Raw genomic sequence first — 18,115 nt, 5'->3', positions numbered from 1 at the left:
CGCCCCTCCGCTTCTATTGGCCGCCTGCCGTGTGACGTCGCTGTGACGCCGCACAACCCGCCCCCTTAGGAAGGAGGCGGGTCGCCTGCCAGAGCGACGTCGCAGGGCAAGTAAGTGCGTGTGAAGCTGCCGTAGCGATAATGTTCGCTACGGCAGCTATCACAAGAGATCGCACCTGCGACGGGGGCGGGGACTATCACGCTTGGCATCGCTACAATCGGCTAGCAATGTCGCAACGTGCAAAGTACCCCTTACCGGCAGGGACCTTAGATTAAGTGCGCCAATCGGGACAGTGTTTCTGATGTATGTAATGCGCTGTGGAATTTAGTGGCACTATATAAATAAATATTATATATATATATTATAATATTATATTATATACACATACATACATACACACACAGTGTGTCCGCCCATATCCTGTCCACCGCCATTAACTTGAAAATGGCGGCAGCTATAGGCATAGAAGTGGTGTCTAGGTATAGTTAAGTAGCCATGTGCTACACAATGAAACCACCTATAGTGCCACCTGGTGGAAAATAACGGAGTTATTATCTCGAAAACGGAACGAGATAGAGAAAAAAAGTGAATTACAAAGTTTTAGGGCATCATCAATTCAATACAAATCGACATCTTGCATACAGAAATGCTATGATTAGAATGTGTAAAACTCACAAGGCTGCAAACGTGAAGCGATACCTCATGGAGACCTTCCTACAAGTCATTGGGTATGGTGGCTGCGTGGAGTGGCCTCCACGCGCTTACCTGACCTGACCCCATTGATCTTCTTTCTGTGAGGTCACATAAAACAGCAGGTGTATGTGTGCCGCCCCGCGACAGCCGATGGGCTGCTCGGATCTGGATCCGCAGTGGCTCGAGGGGTCTCCGGACCCGAGGCGGGATCGCGAGGCCGCTCGAAATGAAAAAGGGGGAAAAGATATTTACAAAAGGGGGGTGAAAGGATTGAAGGTGTTCGTGACGCCACCCACGGGTCGTGGTAAGGCGAGATACCACCGCTGCTGCGTTTGGGGGAGAGCACCCGGGAGCGATGGGATGGCAGCTTGTGATGTTAACCCCTCCCGTCGTGAGTAGAAGGGCACAATGTACTCACACAGTCCAGAGATGCTGACACTGACACCGGGTAAACCAAAGTCCTGAATGCCTTGCAACCTTTGGGTGAGCACGCTGGGTCCGTGCCCTTTTGGCGTTGCTGGTTGGTCTGAAGCCTTGTCCCTTGGCACTGTGTTTACTCTGTGTGGATCCCTTTTGCCTGAAACTACTCGGGTCCCGCTAACCTGCGTGGCTAGCAAGGTGAGCCTGCTGTCAGGGTTCACGCTTGGGATTTTCTAGACGGATTTGGGAAGTCCTATCCCCCTCGTTGCGCTAGTACCCTGATTCTGGAGCGGGTGGCTAACGGTTCGTGAAGATTCCGTCTTCGTCGGGTGAATTACTAAGCTGCATAAAGCTCCTTCCCAGCCTAGGGTCCGCGTACCCCGGCCCCTGCCCAGTTGTAGCACAAGGCCGCCGGTCTGCCCTCCTTGGCAGTACCGTGCCCCCTGTCACTACCCTCTGCGATCGGGGTTCCAGCTCCTTCCAGACCAGGCCAACGTCTGGCACCTGGGACGGGTACAGGAGCCCAGCTTCGCAGCGTGACCTTGTCCTGTCACAGCTCACTGACACTCTCTGACTACTACTGACACTTCTGGGCCTCCTTCTACTATCCCTCCATCTGGGTGGCCCTATTCCCCTCAGGCTGCCCAATGCGTGTTTGGTGGGTGTGGTGCAGAGTGTTCCTCAGGATTTGTGTATACCTGTTCTTAGCAACACCAAAGGGACAGGACCCGTAACCAAGGAGCTGCGGGTACCATGCAGAAGGGCAGATTGCACGGCACCCTTGTGACGACCTGATAGGCCAGGGCGTCACATATGTGACCCCTCCACCAACATTGCAGGACCTACGACGACGTATCACAGATGCTTGTGCAAACGTGTCACCTACTATATTGCACAACGTTCAGCAAGATACAGTATGCTGTGCAGAGTCCAGATGTGCATTGCAGCTGACAGTGACCACTTTGAGCATCAAAGTTAAATGAGTGCTATATGCCTGACCAGCATTCAATGTTTTGCCGGGTCATGGGTTTCATATCATAGCATTTCTGTAGGCAAGGTGTCGATTAGTATTGAATTGATGATGCCCTACAACTTTGTAATTCACTTTTTTTTCTCTATCTTGTTCCGTTTTCGAAATAAAAATGCTAACTCCGTTGTTTTCCACCAGGTGGCGCTATAGGTGGTTTCATTGCGTAGCGCATGGCTACTTTACTATACCTAGACACCACTTCTATGCCTATAGCTGCCGCCGTTCTCAAGTTAATGGAGGTGGACAGGATATGAGTGGACACACTGTATACACATACACTCACTCGTACGTATATATACATATGGCAGCCATGGAGGCCTTTGACAGGCTCCCATCTGCCATGACATCCCAAGTGGCACCCCTCGATTGTGTCGCTGGGGTGGGGGTTGGAGCAGATGCACACAGGCACAGGAAACAGTGTTTGACAGTGGCATTTAAATGGTTAAATGTCAGTGATCGGAGTGAGTGCTGATTGCAGCTATTATAGGCAGATGCTAGTTGTATAACACAAGTTGTTTCTGCTGGGTAAGTTGTAGGCTCAGCTCCTATGTCTCGTGCATAGATTGGGATCTGAAATAGAACTTAGGACTATTATTATTCCTAAGTCAGGAAGGAGTTAACATTACCAGGAATATTAGCAAAGCCAGAAATGTACTGACTTCTGTCCTAAGCACTCGCCTCTTAAGTGCAGAACGAGCATGCTTGTCTGACTACGTTAGGAACTCCCATAGACGTGGTGGGGTCAGGACAAGTTTTCGGCCCCTTAAAGTATATTCTTACCATTTCCATTCACTGACAACAAATGGAAATCTTGACTACTGAGCGTAATTATGTACTCACACTGGCGTATAGGATTGGAATACGATATGCTAATCACACTCAGTTCAACCTGTGCTGCGAGCATGATCTTAGTGTTAGGGCGGCTTTGCACACTACGACATCGCAGGTGCGATGTCGGTGGGGTCAAATTGAAAGTGACGCACATCCGGCATCGCATGCGATATCGTAGTGTGTAAAGCCTGGATGATACGATTAACGAACGGAAAATCGTCGTAATCGTATCATCGTTGCAGCGTCGGCGTAATTCATAATTACGCTGACGCGACGGTCCGATGTTGTTCCTCGCTCCTGCGGCAGCACACATCGCTGTGTGTGAAGCCGCAGGAGCGAGGAACATCTCCTACCGGCGTCACTGCGGCTTCCGTAGGATATGCGAAGGAAGGAGCTGGGCAGGATGTTTACATCCTGCTCATCTCCGCCCCTCCGCTCCTATTGGCCACCTGCCGTGTGACGTCGCTGTGACGCCGCACGACCCGCCCCCTTAGGAAGGAGGCGGGTCGCCGGCCAGAGCGACGGTCGCAGGGCAGGTGAGTGCGTGTGAAGCTGGCGTAGCGATATTTTTCGCTCCGCCAGCTATCACACAATATCGTACCTGCGACGGGGGCGGGCACTATCGCGTGCGACATCGCAGCATCGGCCTGCGATGTCGCAACGTGCAAAGCCCGCCTTACTGTGATCAGATTTTCTCATATATCATAATCGCAGCACAGGTGAGGAGAAGATGGAGAGATTCATTTCTCCATCTTCTCCATTGCCTGTCCTGGTGTATATCGGTATTGCACTTGGATGACTTCAGTCCATTTCGATGTTTCACACGCACTTACAGACATGAATCCGTGTGCGCTGTCCAAAATACGCTGCCAATCACAGCATGCAGAGATTGTATTATGATGCCAAATCGGAGTGAGAAATTTTTTTTAAAAAAAAATCGCTGATCGGCACTGCACCATAGTATAACATTGGAGCGAATGCAAAATAAAACATCAGAACACACGCAGCTGAGTTATACACTGGCTATATGCCAGTATGAGCGAATCCTAAATGATATTTTTATAGACCTTTTTGTCATGCAATGAGTACGCCTTACATCAGTAAACCTCCCGCACATGCACAGCGCACTCAAATCTGACAGAAAATTACATCAGGAACAGCACCTTAAAAAACTGACGATCCTGTATACCGTATTTTTCGGACTATAAGACGCACTTTTTTTCCCGCGAAAATTTTGGGTGAAAGTGAGGGGTGCGTCTTATAGTCCGATGGCTGCGGGGAAAAGGGGGTGCAGTGGTGGTGGAGCGGGTCATCAGAGGCAGTAGCAGGCTGTAGCAGCGCCTACTGTGACCACGTGGGCCTGCTCATTAGCCTAATTTCATATGCACTGCATCCCGACGCCCATCATCTCTCAGCCCTGAGAGGTGGGCGAGATGATGGGCGGGGGGTGCGCGCATACTAAACAGCCAGCCCGCATGATCATCCCTGGCACCTACAGCCTGGAGTGATCATGTATGGCTATATTCACTGCCCCCCCGCATATCATCATCAGTGCGGGGGGCAGTGAATAAGTATACTCACAATCGCGATGACCTCCTGTCTGCCGGCTCACTGATGTGTGTGGAGAGCGATGCCCACAGCGATAACGTCATCGCTGTGCGCACGGCTCCACACAGGTCAGCGGGCAGGCAAATGCTGTAGGGAACGGTGACCAATGAGTATACAGTGGGAGTCCTCCACTTGTTACCGCAAATCCGGCCACAACTGAAGTGACTGCCAGATCAGCGGTGACTTAAGTCAGGTGATGTGCGGTGACAGCTGAAGTCCCCGCTGTTCCTGAGCGGCTCACTTCACTTGCAGCCTGACCATCACAAAGAGCGGTTGTGCTCTATGGCCGCTCGCTGTGATTGTCAGATGTAGCAGAGCTGGATGCGTCGTGGGACCTCGTGTAGAATACGTCGGACCTTGAGGGGTGTTTTAAGGGTTAATAAAGTGGTGAAAGAGGGGGGCTTTTTTGGGGGTTTTATTTCAAAACAAGGATTTTTTTGGGTGCTTGTGTTTATTTACGTTCACTTACAGCTTAGTGATGAAGGGGTGTCTCATAGATGCCTGCCATCATAAGCTAGGACTTCGTGGCAGCTATGGGCTGCTGCCATTAACTCCTTATTACCCCGATTGCCACCGCATCAGGGCAAATCGGGATGAGCTGGGAAAAATCCCAGGACCGTCGCATCTAATGGATGCGGCAATTCTTGGGTGGCTGCTGGCTGATATTTTTAGGCTTGGGGGGCTCCCAATAATGTGGGTCTCACTTTATCTTCGCTGGTTATCAAAATTGGGGGGACCACATAGCGTTTTTTTAAATTATTTATTTAATTTACTGTACGATATAGCGCCGCCCACCGGCAGCTGTGATTGGCTGTAGTCAGACAGCTGTCACTCAGCGTGGGGGCGGGTCTGCCTGCAACCAATCACAGCCACCGGTGAGTAGGGAAGGAGTGAATATGTTATGAGCCTAACGAAAGGCCGGCTCCGGAAGACGAAAGAGCTGCCGCAGCAGCAGTGTGACAGCCGTCCGGTGTTCGGTGAGTATGAAGCGCTTGCTTCTACTCTTTGCACCAGATTCTAGTCCCCATAGACTTTATATGGGGAGCAGTATCTGGCCAAATACCAGCCCTCCCAAAATGCAGGGACAAAACGCAAAAAGAATTGACATGCTGCAGTGGTCACCACAAAGACGCAGCCAAAAAAAACTGCAATATGCGGGCTGCAAAAATGAAATCTCATAGACTTTGCTGGGGAAGGAGATTCATGCAGTTTTGAGACCAAAACTGCACCCAAAAAACACGGCAAAAAAACGCAGCGTGCGCACATAGCCTAAACGTTTATGTTTTTATGTGATGGGGGGCATATATACAAGGATGGGGATAATATACAAGGCAGGGGGATCATTACCAAGATGGGGTACCTTAGTAGAGAATTTGGGGACATTACCCCCATAAAAGTGTCAGCAGCAGATCATGTCATGATCACATTTTTTGCTTAAAATTTTATTTTCCTATTTTACTCCTCTAAAACCAGGGTGCATGTAATGGTCCGGTGCATCTTATAGTCCGAAAAATACAGTATATATTAGTTACAGGACTCGGATTATGTAACCAAATCTCTTACTTTGGCAGATCTTTAATTGTCTTCCCAAAATCAGGGTCCGGCTTGTGACCCTCATCTTTCACCTGATGAGCTTCCGACACTCTCATGACCACATAGCGCTGAGAACCTGAAAGAAGCCACATTATACAGTGAGAACAATGGTGCATTGGCAGAGTTGCCAACTTGACTTTTTATTTTTTCTGAACAGCTTATCAAAATAGTACAGACAGACAATATATTTTATGGACGCATTAAAAAACTATAATACCTCATTATGATTATAAATTATACAAGTCTACAATCCATAATTCTAATAAGCACATCATCTGCATTCACTGTGAACTGTAAAAGGTTGAGTATTACAGTCAAAATAATCTGTATAAGTTTCTTCAGCTTCAAAAAAATCATGGAAGCCCAATTTTTACGAACTGTCCTGGAATTTCTGGACGGTTAGTAACTGCAGTGGGCACTGACCTGCAGTGAACTCATGACGTGACCGCTCGTCACTGCCCGCTGCGGCTCACACACTACTGTGTGACCTGCTGCTATGACCTGGGGTGACCCATGAAGTCATCTCAGTTCACCACTGTGATTCTCACACAGAATAGTGTGTGGGGCTGCAGTGGCTGCTGTCCCAACCAATAAGTAACCATCTGTTCTTCATTGGCTGAGACCGTGAGTCTTGTAACGTCGTCAGACCTCCTTGTTGGATTATGGCGGACCTGGATTAGGGTTTTTGCAGTGAAATAAATTGGTGAATGATGGGTCTTTTGTCCTTATTTGTTTAATAATTTTCTCTTTGAATGCCTTCTAGGTTCGCTTTTGGGGAACCTTGTGGGACATAGCTATGGATTTCGGCGGACATTTTATTAAATTTCATTTTTAATAAATTGGTGAACGAGGGCTGTATTTGGGGGGATGTTTGTTCAAATAAAATATTTTTTTTTCTATTTTCAACTACTGGATTAGTAATGGGGAAGTCTGCTAGATGCCCACCCATTACTAATACCAGTACTTGATGCCAGCTGGCAATTCACAGCTGACATCAACCCTATATATTACCCCATTTGCCACCGCACCAGGGCAATGGGAAGAGCTAAGTACAGTGCCAGATTTAGCGCATTTAATGGATGCACCACTTTTGGGGTGACTGCAGGCTGCTATTTTTAGTCTGGGAAGAGCCAAATAACCATGGCCCTTCCCAGCCTACTACTATCAGTCCGCAGTTGTCTGCTGTCCCTTGGCTGCTTTTGAGAAAAAAGCCATTTTTTTTTTTAAATTTTTTTTTTCAAATAATTAAAAATAAAAGCATGGGATTCCCTCTACTCTTCAGCTGAGAGTTAGTGTTATATATAGGAATGTAATGTTTTCATGTAGAATCTTTGCTAAGGAGGTCCTGCCCAGCAACAGAAAGTAGGGTCAGAGACTAGTTAGTGTTGGAACTAACCCACCTTGGGATGGGTCAAATGAAAGGGAAAGTGAAGGTTCATTCTAGAAGAGGCACTGAAGGAACAGTGAGTGAAATTGACGGACTTGTAGTCAGTCTGTTGTGTAGGTCGCATACAGTGGTTGGTTTCTGGCAACGAAGAAGAGAAGACAGAAGCGTGAACCTTGAGTGTTGATGCAAAGTGCAAAGATGCAAAGTGTGAACATTGTTGAAATGAGAAACCAATACTCAAGACATGGCCACAGACAATAGGAGCCAGAAGATGGGACCCTAGCAGCCAGGCCCTTGACCTTCAAGATAATGGATTACCTCCACTGGCGCAAAACTCTAGAAGCCAGGTCAGTTAAAGGTAAGGTGTCGCGTTTTTTAATTTTTGTATTAATAATAGTGATTATGAAATCAAGTATTTTTAATACAAAATTAAGCTCACTGTTTATTTAATTCTAGTTTTACTGAAGCACTGGGTGCTGCCATCTTGGATTTGCTGTGAGTAAGTTACTCACCTCCTTTATGGCAGCCCTCTGTGCATTGACTCTGATTCTGGGGCTCCGACCCCTATACTTAAAACAGCAACAGCATCTGCTGTCATCTGGACAAGCCCCCTGGGCTGTCCAGATAACAGCAGAGGGAGGAGATCGTTGCCATCTTTGTGGAGCTCACAGTGTATGCTGTGAGCACTATGCAGCTGGCCTTAGTAACAATTTAGACATATTAGGATCACTTTGCAGCCACCAACAAAATGGCTCTGCACTGTGATCTTAAACTTCACCTTCTCTTATCCTTTTAGAAACACCCAGATTGGGAGGGGGAGGTGTGACATCACACACAGTAGAGCAGATCCCACCCACTTTTACTGCAGCTGTAATGTGAGCTAGTTCTACAGTAGCTCTGCTGCAGGATTTCAGCAGCTGCTCCCCCTAGTGTTTGAGTGGAAAATATCAAACTTTATTTTTTTATATTTTTCTCAATTAAAAAACATATAATATTATTTAAACATAACATTAATACTTTATATTTTTTCAGTTATTGAAAAAAATAATTTTTTGATGACACCTTCCCTTTAACCATCAAGGTACTCGTTTAATCTTAACTGGCATTTTAACATAATAGACAACCTGAGTAGTTGCCCTCAAGCGTGCAGGAGTGTAAAACTTTACTCCTTTCATGATGGTACCCCTAAGGAAACTGCACGTTGGACTGCAGGAAAGGAAGGTGACCATCACAGTTTGTGCAGTAATGCTGGGCTGGGTTGCGCTGGGAGCCATAGTATCAGTAAGATTTGAAGCAACTCAGTGCAACGTTAAACTGTGTCTGATAATGCTGTGCAAAATTGTAACATGCTGGAAGATATCTGCTGGCTATCTGGAATGTGAAGTTGTAACAAAGAATGAAGAGTACAGTAAAGAGTTGTTGTTTGGTCTCCTTGTGAGTGCGAGTCATCATCCGTTCCTTGCCAGCAGAAGTCAGCGGTAATTTGTGGCCTGCTTGGGTTCCCAGCCAGCACGTTGCAAGTCCACACACCCAACCATGACCAGGAATTTCTTGTAGTGTATCAGAGTGTTCAGAGTCAATTCTTCACCCATGACTACCGCCCCGCACCACTCTACGGCCTCTTTAAAAGTTTCAAGATTAGACAGACACGTCAGGCATAATTCTTCTATATATAGTGATTATATATTACACCCACTTCCTGTCATCAGTTGCATGATCCCTACAAGTTATCTATCCTGGGAGGGGACAAACTGATAAAGCTCTGGTGAATCCACTGACTGTACCTATCTTATCTATTCCCAGTGATAATAACTGTACCTGGCAGCTGCTGTGGATATCCCAGTATGGGGAAGGAGATGAGGAAGGCAGCTGCTCCAGCACCCAGAAAGCCGACCCACCAGGCCCCGACCCACAGAGGATTCTCCGGTGTCAGATCAGTGCTGAAATAAAGTAGTGAAGAAATATATCAATGGACTACAGTAATGAAGATAGACATGAAAAGGTATTGCATCAACAATGTCCAGGGCACAGTACAACAATGTATTAAAAAAGGTTCTGTTTAGTGGAGATGGCTGGATGGCTCTACAGCTATCAATGCATAGCAACTTCTGTAAAATTTGGTGAGGTGGCGTAATGTTCTGGGGCTGATTGTCTAGTGAAGGGCAATACTATAAAATAGAAATATATTTCACCTAATTCTCTTTTCCTACATTGTAATGTCCAGTGTCCCATGGCTCTGCGCCCCTGTACACCAGGCGAGCGCCACCAAAAACATGGTGGAGGTGAGGTTTATCTAGAGAAACTCGATGGGGTGCACATAAGTCTGTCCAAAATTCCAATCAATCATGGATATGAAGCCAGAATTTCTTATGTGGCATCATTACCTGCCCTCACAAACGCTCCTCTGCCTGATACTCCGAAATCTCCCAAAAAGATGGGTCCCAAGTCCATATGAGCACCCATGGCTCTGGAAGCTCATATAGGTCTAATGGTTGGTCGTCCACATACTTTTGGTCATTTAAAGGGGTTATCCACTACTCAGACAACCCCTACAGTAAAATATTTATAGACATCTCCAGTGCTATTCAAGCAGTAACAGCACTGACTCTTGTGGCAAACATAGGGATTGAGAAAGGGTTTTCCATGTAATAGACAACCTCTTTCAGGTTGATAAAGGATAATGATACCAATTCATCAAGTTCAGCTTTTTTCATGCCAGTCTTGATGAGGGGGTGGGGTGTAGTGCAAGGCACCCGATTCATTAAGAGCAACACTCCTTTTAATAAATTAGGTGAGGCATAAAGTGGTGTGTGCCTCTGTTTCTTCACCTCACTACAAATTTTATTCCAGTCGATAACCGGCTTAAGATTGGTGATGTTCAGAAAGCCAACACTCATCATGAATTTGATGACCAGGGATCACCACGTCGTGTTATGCACCTGTTGCGCCCTGGCCTATCAGGTCGTCATAGGGTATTGTGAAACCTGCCCTTCTGCACAGTACCAATCCTCCTTGGTTAAGGATCCTTGTCCTTTGGTGTTGCTAAAATCAGAGCCAGTCAAAACCCTGGGAACACTTTACACTATACCCACCGTACACACCATTGGGGGCCTGAAGGGAATAGGGCTGCCCAATTGGGGGGTTGGTAGGGGAAAGTGAAAAAGTGAAAAGAGAGTGGTCGTGTGGAGGAGGGAGAGAGAGGAGGTCAGGAGCAGGGCTCTACTACGTGGCAGATGTTTGTCTGGGCCTGGTAGGAGCTGGAACCCCGGTCGCAGGGGATCAAGTGAAAGGGCACGGATTGCCGAGGAGGGCAACCGGCGGCCTTGAGCCATCTCCGGGCAGGGGCCAGGGCATGACGGGGTATGCGGACCCTAGGCCGGGAAGTAGCTTCAAGCGTCCTGGTAATTTACGTGATGGTGTCTCCGCAGTGGTGGATGTTGATCTCTCTAAGGTCAACCATCCTTGCTCACATAGTCTTTTACTAGGCAATGCTCCCACTAGCCAGATTCCTACTCCACACTGATGAGGGGCAAATACCCCGAAACGGCTGTCTGTGGATGGATACCATGTTTGGCATAGGTGGTCTCCTTGACTGGAGACTGCCCTTCCCGTGGTTGTTCCTTCCCGGTGAAAGACCTGGCTAGTAACCTGCCAGCGTTGAGAAACATGTGATGGTGTCTCCGCAGGCCTTCTTGCTTTGAATATTTCCCAGGGGGCATTGCTCTAGAATCACTGCGTTGAGAAACACGTGATGGTGTCTCCGCAGTGGTGGATGTTGATCTCTCTAAGGTCAACCATCCTTGCTCACATAGTCTTTTACTAGGCAATGCTCCCACTAGCCAGATTCCTACTCCACACTGATGAGGGGCAAATACCCCGAAACGGCTGTCTGTGGATGGATACCATGTTTGGCATAGGTGGTCTCCTTGACTGGAGACTGCCCTTTCCGTGGTTGTTCCTTCCCGGTGAAAGACCTGGCTAGTAACCTGCCAGCGTTGAGAAACATGTGATGGTGTCTCCGCAGGCCTTCTTGCTTTGAATATTTCCCAGGGGGCATTGCTCTAGAATCACTGCGTTGAGAAACACGTGATGGTGTCTCCGCAGTGGTGGATGTTGATCTCTCTAAGGTCAACCATCCTTGCTCACATAGTCTTTTACTAGGCAATGCTCCCACTAGCCAGATTCCTACTCCACACTGATGAGGGGCAAATACCCCGAAACGGCTGTCTGTGGATGGATACCATGTTTGGCATAGGTGGTCTCCTTGACTGGAGACTGCCCTTCCCGTGGTTGTTCCTTCCCGGTGAAAGACCTGGCTAGTAACCTGCCAGCGTTGAGAAACATGTGATGGTGTCTCCGCAGGCCTTCTTGCTTTGAATATTTCCCAGGGGGCATTGCTCTAGAATCACTGCGTTGAGAAACACGTGATGGTGTCTCCGCAGTGGTGGATGTTGATCTCTCTAAGGTCAACCATCCTTTCCCAAACATAGTCCAGAAAATCCCGAGCGTGAACCCTGAAAGCAAGCTCACTCCGTTAGCCATACGGGTGAGCGGGACCCGATTACTTCCAGACTATAGGGTCCAACAAGTGAGAAGGTGCCACGGAAAAGGCCACAGGCTAACAAGCAACAGCAAGGGCACGGACCCAAGCGTGCTCCCTCCTTGCTGAAGCGGTGCTCAGAACTCTGGTTTACAAGTTGTCGGTGTCAGTGTTCTTGGACTGAGTGAGTACACAAAGTCCCTTCCTCTCCCCCACGGTACCCCTAGCACCGCTACCGGGCCCCAAGCCCCCTACCCACGGAGGGGTCAAACCCCTTGCTGCCACACCACCGCCACTGGGCTCCCGCACCAACAGCAGCAGTGGTAACCCATCTTACCACGCACCGTGGGTGGCGTCATGAACTTCTAACTCCCCTGTACATACCCCCCTTTTCCAACTCGAGTGACCGCGCAAACCCCTGGGTCCGGAGACCCCTCGAGCCACTGCAGTTCCGGATCAGAGTGGCTCGGACGCTGGCACCGGGGCGGTACACACCCATCCCAGCTCTGCTCTCTTTGTCACTTTCAATAAAAACGTTCTAAAAAAGCCAAAAGTTGCACATTTTTTGTGCAGCCTTGCATTGCACAAACATGGCGTAAAAGCTTTAAGGAACATGGGCCAAAGTTGTTAAGGACATACAACAATCAGACATAACTTTACAACCACCTGCTTAATATTGTGTAATTTCTATCACATACCATCACGAACTAAGACAAGTGCCCCATGGATGCATCAGTGAGACTTGGCTACCCATTGCCCTGTCGCCTGGTCACTGGTTGTCCATCCTTGGACCATTTTTGGAACTATTAGACATTAGGAACACCCTACAAGATGTGTTATGTAGGAGATACTCTTATCTAGCCAACTAGACATCACAGCTTGTCCCTTATGGCTGGGATCCTTTAGTTGTCCATTTTTTGGCTCCTAAGGCTGCTTTCACACATCCGGTTTGAGCCGTAAGGCTCAATCCGGCTGTGAAACCTATGCAACGGATGCGGTGAAAACACCACATCCTTTGCATATGTCGCGGGCGGAGGAGGGGACGCTGCGCTCTCCCACTGCTCGGGTCCGGCTGCCGCTGCTGCTGCTGCTGCTCGGTGGCTCGAGCGATGGGCCGGATCCCGGGGACTCGAGCGGCGCTCCTCGCCCGTGAGTGAAAGGGGGTTGGTTTTTGGGATTGTTTATTGTCCGTGACGCCACCCACGGTTGTGGTGATTTTTGGTAACATTGAAGAAAAACGTGTACAGTGTATCCGAATTGAGTATAAGATTGCAAAAACAAAAAACCTCAATTTCACTTAAAAATATTCTTTATTGATATAAATTAAAATTTCTAAACACCCAGTGTTATGAACACATAAGGACCAATAGGGGGGAGGGAGGAGCTTTGATATATGGGGTCCCTATGGAGCCCTATGGGACCTAGCTCCTACCTACCAACGGAGTGTTTAACGCCGTAACTGTTTTGGGCGCCCCCGCTCCACGTCGGCTTTCCCTCAATAAACCCTAACAGCTAGTGAATTAAAATAATAATTATACTCTAAATGGCCAGATAGTGATATTAAATTATGCTGAATATAAAGATATAGATTACAAGGGTTAATACCCTCCAAAATGGGAGGTTTAACAAAAAGACAAAAAATCATGTGCCAAGCCTCAAAAAAGGTAATAAACCAATTTAGGGCAACCAGTGCTGCACATAAAAACGTCCTTCAGACAAATATATAATGGAGGACATGAATGAAGAAAATACCATTTTTTATATATATATATATACATTCCATCACTCAATATCCTTCCCCCTCACATAATAATCCTGGCCATTGTTCATCGACAAACTTCATACAAAAGTATTGCCAAAAGGACAGTGCACACTTTAGATAAGATGTACAAATATATAATGCAGTGCCCTCAGGCAATCACGGAAATAGTTAATGAGCAGAGTTAAACATAGTGTTAATCACACTCAGGGAAAGCGATATAAATTAATTACTTCCCTGAAAGAAGATGCTCTGCAATGCCTCAACCCCTATTGGTCCTTATGTGTTCATAACACTGGGTGTTTAGAAATTTTAATATATATCAATAAAGAATATTTTTAAGTGAAATTGAGGTTTTTTGTTTTTGCGATTTTTGGTAACACCACCGCTGCTCTGTATGGGGATCCCGGGAGCGATGACAGGGAGCAGCAGAGTTGTTAATTCTCCCCTCCATGAGTAGGGGGTGGTTGTCTCGGGGCCCAGTGATGAGGTGGAGGATGAGGGATGGCAAGGCCGGTGCAGGGCTTGGATAGGTGCAGGGTCGCGGGGGCAGCGCTGTGCCGCACGGCACGGTGGTACTCACTCAGCCTGAGACGATGACACAGTTCTCGGTAAAACACACAACTGGAAAGACGGTTCCCACGGACGGCTGCTGTTGCTTTTCCCCGGTAGTTAACGGTGACTGTCTCTTTCCCTGCACCTACGTTCACTGTTAGTAGCGATGGATTCCCACCGGTAACCCGCTCCCCGACTTGGATATGGGCCGGAGGAGCCCCACTTTGCCCGCAGGCGCTGGCCCAGAGAAACTGGTGCCTTGGCGGTAGCGGTGTCTCTCTCATACGGTTGGACGGTTGCCTTCAATCGGGACTTAGTTGTTTGGACACCCGGAGGTCCCCTTCACTGACGGATTTGGCAAATTCACGGCGACTCCTAGTCTTGCCGGGATCCGAAAGGCCCCTGCCAATGGTGCTGGCTTCTCCTTGTGTACCGGTCCGGTACCGCCGGGCCACCACCCGTCCGCGGTCCTTACGGTAACTCCGATCAGCCTCCACTGCAGACGGTCACCGCCGTCTGCTAACCTTGCTGTCTCTGTCCGGGGCACACACCCGGACGCTCTCAGGCTCTTTAACTGTCCCTTTTCTCCTCTCACTTGCTCCTCTACCACTCAACTCTCACTTCCTCCTCCAAACTCTAACTGCCTGGTTTTCCTGCCTCCAGGACTAAGAACTCCTCGGTGGGCGGAGCCCACCGCCTGGCCCATTCCCTGGTTTGGACATCAGCCCCTGGAGGAAGGCAACAAAGGTTTCTGGTCTAGCTTAGGTGTACCTAACCGGGGTGTAGGGTGTGGTGATGTCATTACCTGTGACCCCTGGCTTGCCCAGGGCGTCACATTCCCCCTTAGCAAAATGCAGACCGTCCGCGGGCTGCCCGTCCAACACCGGTTTTATTTTTCTGAAAAGATAATAAAAACACAATACAAATAGAATAACATCATCCCACAACGGGAGGCACTTTTTCTTAAACGTTTAGGTAACGGTTTTAACGGTTGCGGCTTCCGCTCTCTCCCACCCAAGTAACCTGGCCCTGATGCTGCCTCTAAGAAACAGGCAGCACCCCTTGACCCCAGTCCTGCACCAAGTTACCCGAGCGGGATCTGTCCTTCCCCTCCAGAGGGTAGCCACCGGTTCCGGTGGTGGCTGGGCCCCAGCCTGCTCCACTGCGGGCCCTCCCTCCAACCTGCCTCTCCGGAGGCGGTAACGGTAAGCTGCAACAAACATATTTACAACCCACTAACGTTTGTGGTTGCCCTGCAAGTTCTCGGGCCTGTTCATAGGAGTTCCTATGCAAAACTTGTAAAAGGGGTCCCAACGGGGACCAGTTGCCGGCTACGACCGGTTCCAAATCAGTAGTAGTAAATCAGATGACTTTTTCACGGTAATCATTGACTTATCATTCATTTTCATTTTTCACAACTTTCAGAACTTTTGAACTTGTACACACATACTGGTGCCCAACGGGGACGGTGCAACGGTGCTCCGCTGCCATCACTGTGCACTTTCGTCCTTCCCACCCGGCTCTGGGTGGAAGAACACGGGCACCAGCCCCTCCAGTGCACAGCAAGCACGGCGAGGAAGGGCCGCCCGATACCCGTTATTTCCACTCCGGGGGATATATGTGGCCTCCATGCCATGTAGAGCGACGACTCCTTCATCTTCTTCCGAAACGGGCTCGGTGTCAGGCCCGGAATCACTATTGTCCGTCCCTGCGTCAGGCGGGTTGCCGCCAGCTGCCGCAGCTTCCAGGCTTGCCACTCTCTCGGCCACTGTTGCGAAGGGGTGTACGCCCGACGGGCCAGCCGCAGCGCGGTGCACGGGCAAGGAGGACGGAGGCGGCATGGGGGCCAGGGGTAGACCGGGTCCCTCAGCTGCAACGGCCGGTCCCTCGGGGACATAGGGGCGTGGGTCACTCAAAAGCTCCTCCATCATGGTCTCCATTCCATATATTCGTGCAACGGCAGCTACCGCCTCCACCTCCGCGGTCCACTGCTCCATCAGTCCACAGATCTGGCTCCGGTAATGTCGGCAGATCTCTGCCGTTCGGGCCCTTAGCCATGCTGCTGTCCCGGGCACCGGCTCGGTAGCCTCCGCATAGCTAGGTGGAGCGGACATTCTTTGCAGGGGTCGGCGGATCGTGGGGTCCCGGCGTCCCTATCTGTATAGCCGCGGCTACATGCGACCAGTCACCATTTCGTCCCCCTTAGCCTCTTTCCGGCTCCTCTTCTATCGGGGCGGGGTTTTGGCCTTCGCGCCTCCACTACTCAAGGAGACGCTCGAGCGGGAACTTTTCGCGCCAAAGATGGCGGCTTCTGAAATTTTCTGGCCGGACACCTCCGGCGGTAACAAGGCGCACCTCTACCAGACGGCAGAGTGGTAAGATCCTGTTCGTGACGCCAAGTTGTCGCGGGCGGATGAGGGGACGCTGCGCTCTCCCACTGCTCGGGTCCGGCTGCCGCTGCTGCTGCTGCTCGGTGGCTCGAGCGATGGGCCGGATCCCGGGGACTCGAGCGGCGCTCCTCGCCCGTAAGTGAAAGGGGGTTGGTTTTTGGGATTGTTTATTGTCCGTGACGCCACCCACGGTTGTGGTGATTTTTGGTAACACCACCGCTGCTCTGTATGGGGATCCCGGGAGCGATGACAGGGAGCAGCAGAGTTGTTAATTCTCCCCTCCGTGGGTAGGAGGTGGTTGTCCCGGGGCCCAGTGATGAGGTGGAGGATGAGGGATGGCAAGGCCGGTGCAGGGCTTGGATAGGTGCAGGGTCGCGGGGGCAGCGCTGTGCCGCACGGCACTGTGGTACTCACTCAGCCTGAGACGATGACACAGTTCTCGGTAAAACACACGGCTGGAAAGACGGTTCCCACGGACGGCTGCTGTTGCTTTTCCCCGGTAGTTAACGGTGACTGTCTCTTTCCCTGCACCTACGTTCACTGTTGGTAGCGATGGATTCCCACCGGTAACCCGCTCCCCGACTTGGATATGGGCCAAAGGAGCCCCACTTTGCCCGCAGGCGCTGGCCCTGAGAAACTGGTGCCTTGGCGGTGGCGGTGTCTCTCTCATATGGTTGGACGGTTGCCTTCAATCGGGACTTAGTTGTTTGGAGACCTGTAGGTCCCCTTCACTGACGGATTTGGCAAATTCACGGCGACTCCTAGCCTTGCCGGGATTCGAAAGGCCCCTGCCAATGGTGCTGGCTTCTCCTTGTGTACCGGTCCGGTACCGCCGGGCCACCACCCGTCCGCGATCCTTACGGTAACTCCGATCAGCCTCCACTGCAAACGGTCACCGCCGTCTGCTAACCTTGCTGTCTCTGTCCGGGGCACACACCCGGACGCTCTCAGGCTCTTTAACTGTCCCTTTTCTCCTCTCACTTGCTCCTCTACCACTCAACTCTCACTTCCTCCTCCAAACTCTAACTGCCTGGTTTTCCTGCCTCCAGGACTGAACTCTTCGGTGGGCGGAGCTAACCGCCTGGCCCACCCCCTGGTGTGGACATCAGCCCCTGGAGGAAGGCAACAAGGGTTTCTGGTCTAGCTTAGGTGTACCTAACCGGGGTGTAGGGTGTGGTGATGTCATTACCTGTGACCCCTGGCTTGCCCAGGGCGTCACACATACGTTTTTTACATGCGACCCGTCAGGTTTTTGCCGCTTGCGGCATGCTACTAAGCATGCGCAGTGGACAAAACCGCATGCGGCGGC

At 49.9% G+C, this 18,115-nt stretch overlaps 1 protein-coding gene across 3 annotated transcripts in view; it reads right to left on the bottom strand.

Annotated features, from left to right (window-relative positions):
* Nucleotides 1-18,115, bottom strand: part of SLCO4A1 (solute carrier organic anion transporter family member 4A1) — a 92,185-nt gene that overhangs the window by 21,019 nt on the left and 53,051 nt on the right. For all 3 annotated transcript variants that reach the window (XM_075347775.1, XM_075347778.1, XM_075347776.1), the window contains exons 4-5: nucleotides 9,381-9,502; nucleotides 6,146-6,251 (exon numbers count right to left, since the gene is read on the bottom strand). In XM_075347775.1, coding sequence (XP_075203890.1) covers nucleotides 6,146-6,251; nucleotides 9,381-9,502 — 228 coding nt within the window. The remainder of the gene's footprint in view (nucleotides 1-6,145; nucleotides 6,252-9,380; nucleotides 9,503-18,115) is intronic.

The sequence above is a fragment of the Anomaloglossus baeobatrachus genome, chromosome 5 (assembly GCF_048569485.1).
Source record: "Anomaloglossus baeobatrachus isolate aAnoBae1 chromosome 5, aAnoBae1.hap1, whole genome shotgun sequence".
Lineage (NCBI taxonomy): Eukaryota > Metazoa > Chordata > Amphibia > Anura > Aromobatidae > Anomaloglossus > Anomaloglossus baeobatrachus.
The sequence above is the reverse complement of the archived record's forward strand: the minus strand, read 5'-3'. Positions and strand labels throughout refer to the sequence as shown.